This window comes from Epinephelus lanceolatus, chromosome 12 (genome assembly GCF_041903045.1).
Source record: "Epinephelus lanceolatus isolate andai-2023 chromosome 12, ASM4190304v1, whole genome shotgun sequence".
In the NCBI taxonomy this organism is placed as follows: Eukaryota; Metazoa; Chordata; class Actinopteri; order Perciformes; family Serranidae; genus Epinephelus; species Epinephelus lanceolatus.
The window spans coordinates 7229655-7245351 of NC_135745.1; the positions used below are offsets into that span (position 1 = coordinate 7229655).

The window sequence follows — 15697 nt, forward strand, 5'->3', positions numbered from 1 at the left end:
AAATTGGAATTGTGTCCCCTCCAAATTCAGACTCCACTTGTGCCTCCATGTTAATGTCAGGGTAATCACCGGTAAGTGTAGCTATGGCTAGATTTTTTTTTTTTTTTTTTTCAACCTCCTGTTGCCTGCAACTGGTATTTTCCCAAGGCTCTGCATAAAAGACGGACAGTCAATCCTTGAGCAACATTTCATCCACAACATATCCAGCCACATGCCTCATTAGTTCTTGGTACCCTGCAGCTGCCACAATTAAAATCAAGTTTTGGGTTGTTTAGACAGTGTAGGGCTAGATACATCCTCCGCTGCCAAGGAGGGCTCCCCTTTTGTGGAGTGTATTTCCTGGAGCTTCATGTTGTTGTGCTGTTAGTAGGTGTTTCAGACCAAAGGTTTCAGGTCATGTTTTTCATGGGGAAAGAGTTTAAGTAAAACTACCTGCAGCAGCAGTCTTCTTGTCATCTATCATCCCAACAAAACCAAAGTAATGAGAATATTGCCAGCTGCTAAAGGTAAGTGTTTCCATCTTCCAAACTAGCATACTGTGTTGTGATGTGCAAGCACAGCGTGATGATTACAAAAATGAAACCACTGATGTGACTGTCATATTTCAAGTCAGTAGTGCCGTGTTTACAAAAGTAATGTAATATGTTATTTGGTAACTGTACTATTATAACTGAAATTGTATTAGTAATTAATTACACTACTTGTTACTGAAAAAAGTGTTATTATTACTGTTGTACACTGGTAACACTGGTCTCAGATGATGCTGCGGAGTACTGCAAAAGTTTAGTAATTAATAGTATAACAAATTACTTTCTACAGGAGTGATTGAGTTTAGTAATGCATTACTCTTTAAAAGTACTGAGTAATGTGTAATACTCACTTTTTAATAACACCACCAACACTGGTGGACACAAATATGATTCCAAATGAATGCTAATGTTGCTCTGTGTCTGGATGGAAATAAGTAACTGTTTGCTGACCTACCAACTTTACAAGGTGAAAATATGTTAATGTTGTGGTTTCAGCTTGTTCTGCTGCCCCCAAGTGGCTAAAAAATCAATTAATGTAGCTTTAAAGGTGCACTGCAAGTTATAAATGAAGAAAAAAGCTTTTAAGCTGAATTTAAGTCCTTAATGACTTGAAGGCCCAGCCACAGCTAAACAAGGAACTGCTCTGGCGAACATGGCAAAGGTCATGTGACCGACAAAGGTAGCTGAAGGCATAGAAAGAGTCAGAAAGATTTGCAAAATTTCTGATCAAATACAGATAGTCATAGTTCATAACTCTCAAGCAGTCATCAGCAATAAGTTCAACATTATTTCCTTCATATATTGTTGTATCCATGATTTGCATATTGGCAGTGATGATAAATAAGCACATTGGTATTCTAATTTTCATGGTCATTTTCAGTAATCATTTAAAGCTTAATGTGACCATATGAATCATTGTTTGCTTTGTTGTAGCAAGAGCCTCCCTTTTAGGAACAGCCAAAACCCTACTGGGTGACCTTAGACCTGTGACGCGATCATATCATCACATAATCAGGACTGTCTTCCCAGCAGCTCCGGGACACTCAATGATGTCATGGTGGGCCTGGGCGGCCTTCTCAAGTGGATACTGGGAACCGACGACTGGACGTAGCCAACCAGCTTCCATCCCTGCGTAGAGCAGCGCTGCACACTCCTTCGTCTCCTCCTGAGAGAGGAGGATGGAAGAAAACATGTACTTTAACCTGTAAAAGAATTTGTTTTTCTTGGCTACATATGCTCACATATATAATCATCCAAAGTGTGTATAAAATCCAATCACTACTATATGTGTGTGTCAAACATGGCTTGTGTGATGTCATTGCTTTGTACCGGTTTAGAAAAGAAAAGTGCCACTCCTATGATGCTGCTCTCTTTAGCCATGGTGTCTCTGGGGTTGATCTCTATGGAGCCTCTGCAGCCAACGACCTAAAATAAAATAGAAAGAGAGATGAAGGTGTATATAGGAATGTACAGGAATGAGCTACACTGGGATACAACCACTACTCTAGATAGCTAAGCATAGCAGTGGTGGTGGGCTGTAGCCTACTACAGAGCAACAGAAATCTGAGGCAGTATTCAGCTGCTCCTAACAGTTCTGACTAAGGACAGACATGCCTAGCTAAGGATGTCGGTGAGTGTCTGTTATACCTTAGTTTTTGCAGTGAGTCTTGTACTGTTGGCACTAGTCAGCCCTTGTTGGCTTTTTTTTTTTTTCCGGCTGATTTAGCATATTGAATTGGCATCGTAAATGGCAGAGCCCACCAGTTAGAGGAATCACTCTTATTGTCAGTGTAAATCAGTGCATGAGAAGAGAAACAGAAGTGAGGAAAGCAAACGGCTAAAGTCAAGGAGGAGTGAGATCAAGACAAACATGTTATATTAGGCAGAAACAGTTTGTAATGTTATGTTAATGTTTGCTTGTGCACAGTAAATATGCTTTATTCAGGGCGCCCAGTTGTTTAGTGGATAGAAAAAGCATGCCATATACAAAGGCAATATCCTTGCCGCAATGGCCAGAGGTTCGATTCCAGCTTGCGGCCCTTTATTGCATGTCATTCTCTCTCTCTTTCACACTTGAACTATTTGATCCAACAAAGGCAAAAAGCCCCCCCAAAAAAGCTTTGTTCTTTCAACATCGAGCATCAGGTGGCACCTTGCATGGTAGTCTCTGCTGCAAGGGTAATGGCTGAATATGACATGTATGACATGTGTATAAGTGCTTTAAGTGATCAGGTGGGAGCTAAAGCATCACCGGTGTTGTGGCAATTACCACTGGCAATGCCGTTTTGACCCATGGTGGCATTGCTGCGGAAACATTAATCCCACTCTCTACAAAACCCCTTTTGTATTTTTAACTACATCACTGCTAGCCCTGTTAGCTGAGTGTGGTGCTAACACAATTAACTAACAATTCTAAAGGGGTTTTGTGGCTAACATTAAGTGGCTTACACACTGGGGCAACCTGAAGGGTCACCAGAGGGTGGCCCATGCAGCAACCAGTATTGCCAGTGGTAACTGAAGAATGAGCAGGCTAGCTCCTGCCCCACAGGTGCGAAGCGCATAGCAACAAGCTAACCCATGGAAACTGGAGGGTAGGAAATAGGCAACATGTTTCTGCATCTTAGCGCAGCTAGCCGGCTGTCTGTCAGAAAAGCCAATGAAAAATAAAATAACAGGCAATACGCTTACATCACAAAACATTAAAATTTCACCACCTCTAAAGGGCCAGTGCTTCAAAATGTGCCGCTAAACCTCACTGAATCAAGTGCCAGACTAAAAGAAAAGCACCTGTTGTATTCCTAATTTTTCCTGACTTTTAGTTCTGAGAGCAATTCACAAAGCTTTTTAGCTGTAAAAGTAGCTTCTCAGCCCTGGAGAAGTTAGAGAAAGTCCAAAGGTAACTGAGACCTGCTCACAGTCAGTAATATATAGCAGGTAATGTTCCTTATCATGTTAGTGTATTGTTAAAAGTGAATGATACTGAACTTTAATCCATATTTGAGCAACCATTTAAAAAGGATTCAATCGGCTCTTTAACAAATTGAAGCAGCGGACATGTGCAACTTTATGCTACTTGGACCCTGGGAAGATACAGTTTGCAGTGATGACGACGTGATGTCATCTAATGCAACAGGGTCAGCCCTACCCCTTCTCTTAGCTTAGGTTCTCTCTAAGGTCCTTCGTAAGAACATCCCTCAGCAGTTTTGTGAAAAAGATCTGAAGAGGAAACTCTCAGTTCAGAACTTTTTGTGAAATTTAGGACTGCAAGTGTTAACAGAAGATCCTTTGTGAATACAGCTCCTGTACTGTAATCCAACTGACCGTAACACGTCCTCCAAAGGCCAACATCTGGAGGTCTTTACTGAGGTTGACATTTGACAGCATCTCTACTATCACATCAATGCCTTTGCCTTCTGTGGCTTCCTGGAACAGACAAACAGACAGACACACACACATCAACACAGAGTTCATATTTCTATAACCATTACTAACCTAACTAACTTACTCACCCGATAAAATCAAGATAAGCTTTTGCTTCAAGGATGAAAGACAACAAATTAAAAATATTAAATGTTTGAAAGCTTAGTGAATTTCATTTCTTTTTGGTTTCTCTAATTCTTGTGTTCCCTTGCATGTGTGTGTGTGTGTACCATGATTTTGTGTGTGTAACCCTCTTCTCTGTGATTAAAGGCTTGGTGAGCTCCATTGCTGAGAACCAGCTTCATTCCCTCTGATGTCCCTGCTGTCCCCAACACCTTGAGACCCAGAGCACGGGACAACTGGCACGCTGCCACACCAACCTAAACACACACACACACACACACACACATACACACAATGTGGATGTAGAAGGCATCTAATTTTAATATGATACGAAAAAAGGAAGACAAAAAAAAGACAAAAATATTGTACCCCTCCGCTGGCTCCATGGATGAGGACAGTCTCTCCAGGTTTGGTGTGGGCTCTGCAACACATCAGTAACAACATATTTATTTCTAACATTCCCCATTAACTAGTGTTGTTCTATAATTTCCTTATTGCAAACAAATCTAATGGAAAGGCAGAAATCAACAATGCTTTAGTCTGTTTCTTAATGGGTTAGTTCAATATTTTTCATTTAGGACCATATTTTCCCATGTTTTATGTGTCTAAGTGATTAATAGGAAGAACTCATTCAAAATTGGTCCATTGCTCAGAGAGAGGGCTGCAGCAATCAACGGCGAAACAGGCTAACCACCCTGGGCATGGTTACATTGTGAATTTACATCCATTAAAAGTGCTTGTGACGTGCTCAGATTATTATTCTAAGTGTCTGATGGCAAGAATTCCTACAGAGATAGGCCTTTATGATTAAGAGTGAGATCCTCTTTGTTAACCATATAACAGCCCCAAAATCGCTATTGCCTATTCCTTTAGACTCCATTTAAATGAACAATGATTTCAGCGTGCGTAGAGCCAGAATATTTTCCATATATTGTATAAAATAAAGGATGTAGCCACTGTGGCATCACTAATTACTTTGTGGACTACTGTTTTGAAGCCTCTAGTTTGGCATTTCAGTCATCACCATCTTGGTGTTTTGGAGCCAGAAGTGACCATCTGGGTGAGAGGCTGGCACTGTGGAGGAGCGAGTCGCGGATCTGACTGAAAACCCCAAAGGGCACTATCGCAGACAGCCTTTCACTTAAAGCAGCTTGTCCATAATTATGCCCAACTTCATAAGATGTAAACGGGTGAGTTATATGAAAATCACCCCCTGTATATGAAGGGAGAAACTAGCTATAGAGACCAAAATAATTTTTTTGCACCAGGCTGTGAACATGCTTATGACCTTTAATGAAGTGTGTTTTACAACAATAAAATTATTGTTTATCTTATATAGCGCCTGGTGGGTTTGGAAATGGTGATTTTGGGGCTCTTTCTGGTTGAAAGAAAAAGGATCTTACTCTTGAACAAAAAGATCTATCTATGTAGGGATCCTTTCTACAAGTTGTTAGACAATTATAAACTCAACAATCTGAGCCCGTCAGCACATCAGTGGCAAAACCAAGCATTTTTAGTGGGCATAAACTTACGGTGCAAACGTCCAAACGGGCCTAAAAATATAGTTTGTCCCGAGAGGGGTGCTACAGGAGCAGCCATGAAATTATTAGAGTAAAATAGAAGAGAAAGTGTTAAACTGCACTGACATTTGGGCATTTCAGGTAAAGGCTCACACCTTTTCAAATGTATCTTTATACAATACAAATATTCCCACGTGTACATTGAAAGGATTACTGATTGCTGTAATTGTTCCTGCTGTCCGTATTGGCACCAAAGGGATCCCTTCCTAAAGTGGTTTCAGTGTAAGTGATGGTGACGGATTCCACAGGTGTTCAGCTGAAGATAATATGAGGTGTACAAAGTCTACACGAATCAAGTGGTTTTAGTGCAAAATATTATTGTTACTACACACCACATATCCTCAGCAAAGGAAGACCACCCAATTTGTCAAACTCTAATTAAGATAGACATGAAAAATATAAACCTTTTCTGTACAGTAGCATGACACTGACAGTGTTTAAGGAAGACAACAGTGAATCATCAGTGTGATGCTACATTACATTAATGCTTCCATAACATGGTTGTCACAAATGTTCGACAACTTATTTGTGCTAACATTTCACCTGTTGGCACTGTTTGGGATCAAGACAGGGTCTAAAATATTGTGAATATGTTCATTGTCAAGATCATTTCAGAGCCTGTAGGTATTTTTCACCTTTAGTGTTCTGGAAAATTAAAATTTAATATTAAAAGGAGCTATATGTAAGAAATCTAAAGCAAATAGTCATAAAATCATCCTACAAAAATCATCGGACACGACTTGCGGCAGTATTTTGAATTTGAGTGCAGTAACCGTTTTGGCCACATTCTTACATACAGTGTCTTTAATTTTTTTAATGCAGAGAACCAATTTGTATTTCATGTTTTCACCAGCAGGGCATTGCCATCTTTGAACAAGCTTGCTGGTAACGTCACGAGTAGAATTGGGTATAACGTGTTACAAAGTAAGTACAAAGTTACAAAGTAACGCATTACAAAGTAACGCGTTACACCCAATTCTGCCCAAAACCCGAGTAACCTAACGCGTTAGTTTGCTGTTTGAGTAATCAAATACTTAAATACATTTTCAAACAAGACATCAGTTAGTCAGACTCAGGACTTGCATTATGCCTGATACACGCTACACGCTGGTACTCACCAATTATCCCCGGTCATCTTTCACGGCGTGTGTGATGTCATCGGGTTATTCTTGTCCTATTTTTATTTTACTATTATTTGAGTCACTGCCAGAACTGTCTGTTCATGTGCCAGCCGACATGTTGTTGTAGTCACCTAAAAGCTCAGCAGATGGCAGGAGCGACATTTGAAGCGTCATACGTAAACTGTCAAGCTACTATATCTTCCACAGGAAGTTCTGACAAATGTTTCAGAATAAAAGTCTATTTAGAAAATGGAGGGATTCTCTCAGCCGAGGTTATAAAGGGCTTTTAATTTGAAACAAGTGTTGAGTTTGAAATGACGGTGCGATATGTTAACTTTACAAAGACAACAGAGCGGATAAAAAGTAAATATATAAACACACAGAGGGATTAATAAATAACGGACCGTCTATAATGTAGTTTGTTTCAAATGAAGCTGGGAGCCTCTGCAGTTGTGATGAGTAAAAGCCCCGCCGCTATTTGTTAATGTTATTACTTTATGTCCGACCGTGAAGATGTACCATTGTTTGCTAGCTTGATGCTAATGACTAATGTTAACTCAGCAGGTTGACAAAGTGCCTCTGCTGTTTCACACCATCATTTCCCCCTTTTACTCTGTGTGGTAACATCCCTAGAGGAAATATTAAAAATGCTGGGGTGTTGTTGTCATACAGTTGTCTACGGCAGCAGATCATTCTGTGTTTCTACTGGTCAAAGTGACGGCTGTGATGGGAGAACTGGATCTCAGTGAAGGGCAAGTGGTCCATAACTTTAATTTTGGAGACAAAAAAATGTAGGCTTAGCGCCCTGTGGTCCATTGCCCAGTAGGAAATGTAGAATACTCAAAAGTACTTTAAAAGTGCTTGAGTTACTTTTCTCAGGGAGTAACGCTGGAAGTACTTTTAAAGTAATTGAGTTACTTTACCCAGGGAGTAACGCAGTAAAGTAACTGGTTACTTTTTTAGAAAGTAACGCAGTAACGTACTTTGATTACTTTTAAAGTAACCCTTACCAAACACTGGTCACGAGAATGATTTGTCCCTATTGTCTGCTGGTTTGTCAGTGTTTTTTATAGCCAGCGTATAGGATGTTTTGAGAAGAGTAGTGCAGGAATGTGCAGAAACGCACGTAGCATCTGACAGATGGAATACATGTTGCATTGCTGGTGCAGGTCCACCTTATTTGCTGTTTCATGGAAGAATTGGAGTTTGGGGCTACTATATGGATATATGAAACCTAGAGAGGAGCCATTACAAACGCAGTGAGGGGTAAACAGAGTAAAACTTTTGGTTTGTGATCAAAAGCGAAGCCTATCGTTATAAGCCGATTCTATCACTGAGGAGGGAGCTCTTCATTTACAAAGAGACAGCAAGATCTTGCAGGTGTCTCCATGTCAGGGATAAATGTCTATTATGTACACCAAGAAGAGGATGGGCCCATGAATGTAGGACCAAACTGCTACTACCAACTATCTAACCAGGCACACAAAGGGAAATGGGACAAGTTCAAGCGTTACTCAATGTCGACAGTTCTTCTGATGAGGAGTCATATGGTATATGGTATATGGTAAATGGACCTGCACTTGTATAGTGCCTTTCTAGTCATCCGACCACTCAAAGTGCTTTTTACACTACAAGTCACATTCACCCATTCACACACAGGTAGCCATAAAAGGTGCCACCTGCTACTCAGTTTTTAACACACTCACACTCATCGGGAGCAATTTGGGGTTCAATATCTCCCTAAAGAATACTTCAACATGCAGACTGGAGGAGCCAGGGATTGAACCTCTGATCTTCCAATTGGTAGACGATTTGCTCTACCTCTGAGCCACAGCCGCCCATCATTGATCATTGGACATCAGTGAGTAATCAAAACTATATCAGAGTAAGTACACTCTCAACTGCATTCTCAATTTGGAATAGTGTAACCAAAAAGAAATTAAGGGAAAAAAACCCATTTTAGTTCACAGAAGCAGCATACAGAAGTTGTCTCCTACCTCTGAGTCATGGGTTAGAATTGCATCACCCTGTGAAAATGGACTGGCTATAAACATGATAACATTAACATAACATTGTAAGCATTTTGTGTTCGTGTGTTCTGACAGCTTGATGGAGACAATGGTAGATTTGCTGTAGAGAAGTGTTTGGAGTGGTTTGTAAGCTGTAACAACCTGAAATTTAAAGTCAGTCAAGTTAAGGCAGCTTTTCAATTTCAATTTCGCCACTGTTGTCTAACTCCATGGTAACAGCTCCAACTGCCATATTTGGTATTACTGCCTAAAATAACAATGGCAATTTGTTTCTTACTTTCTCCCTAGCTCTTTCTTTTTTGTCAAAACTCAGTAACTCTTTGTATCAACACTTATCTAATCTGAAGTACAGTGTTGTACGCAGCACTCCTAGTAAAACAATCATTCTCGTGACGTCACCAGCGTCCAGTGTTTCGCCTCTACTTTAAGAGGTGACATTTTATCCACCACTGCGGTTAATAAAACTGTTGTGGTTGCATGGTCTTACTTGTGAATCAGAGCTCTGTAGGCGGTGAAGTAAGGAATCCCTATGGCTGCGCCCTGGTTGAAGTCTAAAGCACTGGGCAGTTTGTGGACACAGTCGTCAGCTGCTACAGTGTACTCTGCATAAGCTCCAGACTCTGTGGCTGTGGTGAACACACGATCTCCTGCCTGAAAAACACACATATAGAATTATTTACATGTAAATAAGTGAGAAATTAGCGTCAACACTCTGAGGTTACAGCGACATGTTTAAATAAAATACATCACAAACAAAGAAACTGTTAAAAGTGTGATGCATATTTTGTATACAGTTAGCTAGCTATAGACTAAGAACAATATATAATGCACTGTACCACTCAAAGGCTACCGAAAACTTTAAAGGTGGAATGTTGCATGTTACTCAATGCACAACTTGAAGTAATGAATCAATTGACACAACTTAAATGTCAACTTAACATCTTTGACCATTCCATATGTTTATACTGACTCACTGCATTACAGTAACTGGATCTTTATGTGCTTAGAACATTTTGATGAATTTTGAAATAATTATGCAAACTGTGACTAAGCTATTTCCTCACTTGGGGAAAAAATGGCAGAACGTCACTCTAGTTTGCTCTGGCACACTACACCCATGCTTCAGAGACACCACATGTATAACGCATTATCTGTTTATGTTAATGCATACATGTAACCATGGTAACAGATATGAACATCAGTAAGGCTATTTTCACTAATTAAAAAACTGTTAAAACTGCCATCATGGTATCTTACTCTTACTCTTACTATGTTAGTCATTATTCATAACATGCCATTAATTTGCAGTCTAATAATAGCCTACTAATTAGTTAGCTAGCTTACAATCAGCTATTTCTCTATGAGCTCTTTGTGACATCAGGAAACATAAATATAAACATTTAAGAACATTAAAGTGCTGCTGCAGAAACTTCTGTCAGTCACTGGAATTTGATTTCCCCATGTGGGTCCTGATGACGTAGGATGACAAACATAAAAACTGCCCAAACAACCAGATTTCTGTCAATCTGTAAAACTTAATGTATTCTTATCTTGGTTCCTTTGCAAAAAGTCAGTGTGAACAGGAACCGAACTAAAACTTAAATGCAACACCATATTATTTTTTCCCTGTGGTGTGGACCAAATGAACCAAACTACAGGTGTGAAAGCACCTTTAGAGACTACAGATAAGGAGTGGAATAGATAGATGGAATAGTGATCAGCCACTTATTCATCATGATTACTGACTTGGCTTTTCATCTATAAATGCTTTTGGTTGGGTGGCATAACTGACCAATTGTTCATTTTGTGACTAAAAGCACCAAATTTGGTATACATATATATATAGCGTAATTTACACTGCTCACTGCTAGTGTCCTTGTCACTACTGATGCATGAGGCAGTACCTGCAGCCCAATCAGGTTGCACTGGGTGTCCATATGCGTGGTCGCAAGAAGGTTTGCAGTGTCTCGCAGCACAGTCTCAAGAGCATGGAGGAGATACCAGGAGACCGGCTGTTACATGAGGAGAGCTGGACAGGGCTGTAGAAACAGACTCCATGAGGGTGGCATGAGGGCCTGATGTCCTCTAGTGTGACCTGTGCTCACAGTTTAGCACTGTACAGCTTAACTGGCATTCGCCAGAGAACACCAAAATTGGCAGGTCCACCACTGGTGTCCCATTCTCTTACAGATGAGAGCAGGTTCACACTGAGCACATGTGACAGGCGTGCAAGAGTCTGGAGACTCTGTGGTGAATGTTACGCTGCCTGTCACATCATCCAGCATGATCGGTTTGGCCGTGGGTCAGTGATGGTCTGGGGAGGTATATCCTTGGAGGGTTGCACAGACCTCCATATCATAGCCAACGGTACTCTGACTGATGTTAGGTATCAGGATGAAATCCTCAGAGCCACTGTCAGACCTTACACTGGTGAACTGGGCCGTGGATTCCTCCTTGTGCAGGACAGTGCCTGCCCTCATGTGGTCAGAATGTGTAGGCAGCTCCTAGATGACGGAGGCATTAATGCCATTGACTGGCCCTCTCGTTCCTCTGACCTTAATCCAAATGAGCACCTATGGGGTGTTATGTATTGGTGCATCCGATGCTGCCAAGTACCGCTACAGGCTGTGCAGGAGCTCACTGCCACCCTGATCCAGGTCTGGTAGGAGATCCCCCAGGACACCATCCAGCAACTCATCAGGAGCATGCCCAGATGTTGTCAGGAGTGCATACAGGCACTACGGAGTCACATTATGAGTTGCCATAATAAAATCTACACAAGTTGAATCAGCCTGGGACTTCATTTTTTTTTTTTTTTTTAACTTTGATTTCAGGTGTGATTTTGAATCTTGCCCTCAATGGGATGATGATTTTAGTTTCCATTGACTGTTGTTATGTCATTTTGTTGTCCACAAACTACACAATGTACATTAAAAAAAAGATTTCATTAAATAGTCGCATATGTACTAATTGTTAATATTATACTCTCAATAAGCTTTAAAGTTTCTTAAACAATCCAAGAAACAGAACAGATGTCTACAGCGGCTGCAGCTTTGTGCTCCTCCTCTCCTCTACGCTCTTGGCACAAGGCATGTGAAACACTAAACCACATTTCAGATTTATTGAAATTCAGACCTTTACTGCAGTGACTCCTTCTCCAACAGTTTCCACCACTCCAGCTACGTCTGTGCCTGGTGTGTATGGCAGGGAGGGCTTACGGGCGTAGGTCCCAGCCCGGATGTAAGTTTCCACAGGGTTCACTCCACAGGCATGGACACGAATCAACACCTACAGCAGAGAGACATATGAATATGCAAAGGTTTTTATAGGGATATGAGACATTGAAAAACATGCCAACAGCCAAAGGCCAGGCACAACAAACAATACACAAGTTCCCATACTGTTCATTACCACTGTTCAATAGAGTGCTCAGAGAAGATTTCTCTTTTTAGGCTGATATGGAAGTTAGCATCACCCTGGCTGGCCTAACAATGGAGTTTATCCATGGGATTTTGGATCAATGCAGAAAATTAGCTCTACGGCAAACAACATTTTATGATATTTACATGTTTTCTTCAGCTTCAAGATCACAAATAAACACCACTTTTATGATTATTATAGCATAAAAGAAGCTGCCAGGAGTAAAAAAGCTCACATTAGGCTATAAATTACACTACAGGTGCATGATTTCAACACCGCCAACACAGTGAAGTTGTCAAGCTGTGTTCAGCATGATGACATCCCATACTCTCATTTACCCACTTGTTAGCAACCACCTTTTATAAGACATATAAAGGCTAAAAATTTCAGAGTGTGATATTTACTGGTGTGTTTTATATCGCAGAACGAAACACAAATATCTCTTCAGCTTGTGTTAACCACAGACCTTTTTCAGGCATCTCACCACAAACCCATTGATAAAGCCCATTGCCTTCAGGATGAGGGAACTTGGAGTGTTAAAATGCTAACTCATTTTCAGGTTTTAGGGCTCATTCCTGCACTATTGGTCTATTGCAATTGCTCAGTAGCTCTATTTTTACCGGCCTTACCAGCCAAGACAACGTCCCAACAGCTGGTATTATTTTGACCTGAGTCTGTTTCTGAGTCTGAGGCTGAACTGCTTTCGTAGGGGCCTGTATGTCACTGCCATAGCATCAAAACTTTACAAGATGCAGTCACGAAACTCTACAGGTGTGCAGTTCAAATCAAAATGAAAGCTAAAATTGAAGATGGGTGTGGTTCGAGCAAGAGCGCCAGAAGTAGGGAAGGGGCCAGTGCTCCTTCCACACCCCTACGTTACACCCGTGGGGCACAAGTGGCTGATTGCTGTATCCAACTGGCGTGATCCCACTGCAAGATGGTCTCTAGTTTAATCCTTATACATGATAATACATCGCTCAAAAACATTAAGGGAACATCTAACTGTCATTGTTTCACACCAAGTCAGTTAACTTCAGTTATCAATCTGTCCATTTAGAAAGCACAAGTGACTAAGAATCAGTTTCACCTGCTTTGATGCAAATGAAAGTGACAACAGGTGCAATGGAGAGGGAAAAGCAAGACAACCCCCAAAAAAGGAATGGTTTTACATGTGGTGGCCACAGACAGTTGCTCTCTCCTTATCCTTCCTGACTGATTCTTCTCTAGTTTTGTTTTCTGCTAGTGTCCTTGTCACTACTGGTAGCATGAGGCGGTACCTGTAGCCCAACCAGGTTGCACAGATAGTACAACCCCTCCAGGATAACACATCCATATGTGCAATCACAAGAAGGTTTGCTGTGTCTCCCAGCACAGTCTCAAGAGCATGGAGACCAGCTGTTACACAAGGAGAGCTGAATAGGGTGGTAGCAGGGCATCAACCCAGCAGCAGGACCAGTATCTGCTCCTTTGAGTAAGGAGGAACAGGAGGAGCACTACCACAGCCCTACAAAATAACCTCCAGCGGGCTACTGGTGTGCATGATTCTGTCATCCAACATCATCCAGCATGATCAGTTTGGCCGTGGGTCAGTGATGATCTGGGGAGGCATATCCTTGGAGGGTTGCACAGACCTCCATATCATAGCCAGCAGTACCCTGACTGCTGTTAAGTACTGGGGTGAAATCCTCAGAGCCATTGTCAGACCTTACGCTGGTAGAGTGGGCCCTGGGTTGCTCCTGGTGCAGGACAGTGCCTGCCCTCATGTGGTCAGAGTGTGTAGGCAGCTCCTGGATCACGGAGGCATTGATGCCATTGACAGGCCCTCTCGTTCTCCTGACCTAAATCCAACTAAGCACTTATGAGACATTATGTATCTGTGCATCCGACGCCACCACCTACCACCACAGACTGTCCAGGAGCTCACTGATGCCCTGATCCAGATCTGGGAGGAGATCCCCCAGGACACCATCCAGCAACTCATCAGGAGCATGCCCAGATGTTGTCGGGAGTGCATACAGGCACTACAGAGTCACATTATGAGCTGCCATGATAAAATTTACACAAATTGGATCAGCCTGTGATTTTGATTTTTTACTTTGATTTTTGGTGTGATTTTGAATGCAGGCCTCAGTGGGTTGATGATTTTAGTGTCCGTTGACTGTTGTTGTGTCATTTCGTTCACAATAAATTATAGCCTATCGTGTACATCGGTAAAGATTTTCAACTTGAATTGTTCCTTGATCAAGATCTGATGTGTGATTAAGCTGTTCCCTTTTTTGAGTAGTGTATATAAAGTTTTCACTATGTCATACTTTCACATGCACACTGTTGGCTTTTTTACGTTTGTGGGCAATACACTGTACTGTGCGACAAATTATTAACAGCATTAATATATAAAGTTTCCTCATACACGACTAATCTTTCAAACTCCAAAGCTGAAGCTCTGTCTGATTAGCTTAGCTGTAAAGTAAGGCATGTGTTTTACACATATGAACACAAGTGACAATAGATTTTGGCTTTTAATGTTGTATCAACTTCAAGATACCACCGTGGATTACAGCCACTGGCAGCTCTGCTGTGGTGCTACTCTTGCACAATATGGTAAACGTTACTTTTTAATCTTGGCTGAACTTCCTCTTGAGAACAGCTTGAGTGTGTCTCACCTGTCTGTGTCCAGGCTGTGGGACAGGCACATCTGAGCACAGTCTGAGCACTGACGGAGCTCCAAACTCACTCACTCTGATGGCTCTCATGAGCTTGCTGCCCGACATGACTGCACACACACAGAGGAACTTCACACAAACTGTAAGAACTGACTTTCCCCTCCGTCTGCACCCTGAGCCCGAGAGGTGTTCTGCTTCTGCGCTTTGCAGAGCGGTTATAAGCGCACCAGTGCCGCCATCTGGACTGGAGTGTACTGCAGCTGTCTGGTTTGAAAAACGAGTAATATGAAGAATAAAAATAAGATAATATTTGTGATACAGCAAAAAAACAGCCTGAGTAATATTCCCTGTGATGAATAAATTAATATTCTTAATGTGCAAAATCTTTTACTTTAGAGTAAAGATTACAGCAATACCAAAAACTCCATGTGCATGATATCATATTCAGATGATAATAGATATCCTGATGGTCATGGTCTCCTTTCTGTTGTCCACACATAAGTGAAGTTTTGTGTATTGTTGTATTTTGTTCATCTCATTTATTTCTTTATTTTACACATACTTTAGCCAAAAATGACAATGGACTTCACCAGGGAACTGTTGATCAGTCCTGGGTCAAGCAACATTGTCTAAAGCCTGAGAAGCCTGTAGTTAGACTGTGAATTGGAAAGTCTAAAACTTCCTATACTACCCCAGTTGCTTCCCCAATAATTTTTAATGAATGATCAAAGAAAAACCTGCTCCAAAAAACAGATGTCTGTTTTTTTTGGGATTTTAGTACTGAAAACTATTTAATAGAGTCTTGTGCCT

General features: G+C 41.2%; 1 protein-coding gene across 1 annotated transcript; it reads right to left on the reverse strand.

Annotated features, from left to right (window-relative positions):
- Positions 1-1391: 1391 nt before the first annotated feature.
- cryz (crystallin, zeta (quinone reductase)) lies at positions 1392-15085 on the reverse strand. Its single transcript, XM_033651400.2, has 8 exons — positions 14888-15085; positions 11940-12092; positions 9292-9455; positions 4443-4494; positions 4181-4330; positions 3852-3953; positions 1860-1955; positions 1392-1695 (listed from the first exon to the last, which is right to left on the reverse strand). Exons 1-8 carry the CDS (start codon positions 14993-14995, stop codon positions 1534-1536), a joined length of 987 nt encoding a protein of 328 aa, XP_033507291.2. The 5' UTR covers positions 14996-15085; the 3' UTR covers positions 1392-1533.
- Positions 15086-15697: the final 612 nt, after the last annotated feature.

Excerpts from the sequence above, each read along its gene's own strand:
- cryz (XM_033651400.2), bottom strand. The coding sequence starts at position 14,995 with ATGTCGGGCAGCAAGCTCATGAGAGCCATCAGAGTGAGTGAGTTTGGA. Across the intron at positions 4,495-9,291 it reads TACAGAGCTCTGATTCACAA|AGCCCACACCAAACCTGGAG; the intron begins GTAAGACCATGC and ends GATGTGTTGCAG. Across the intron at positions 1,956-3,851 it reads CCTTTGGAGGACGTGTTACG|GTCGTTGGCTGCAGAGGCTC; the intron begins GTCAGTTGGATT and ends ATTTTATTTTAG.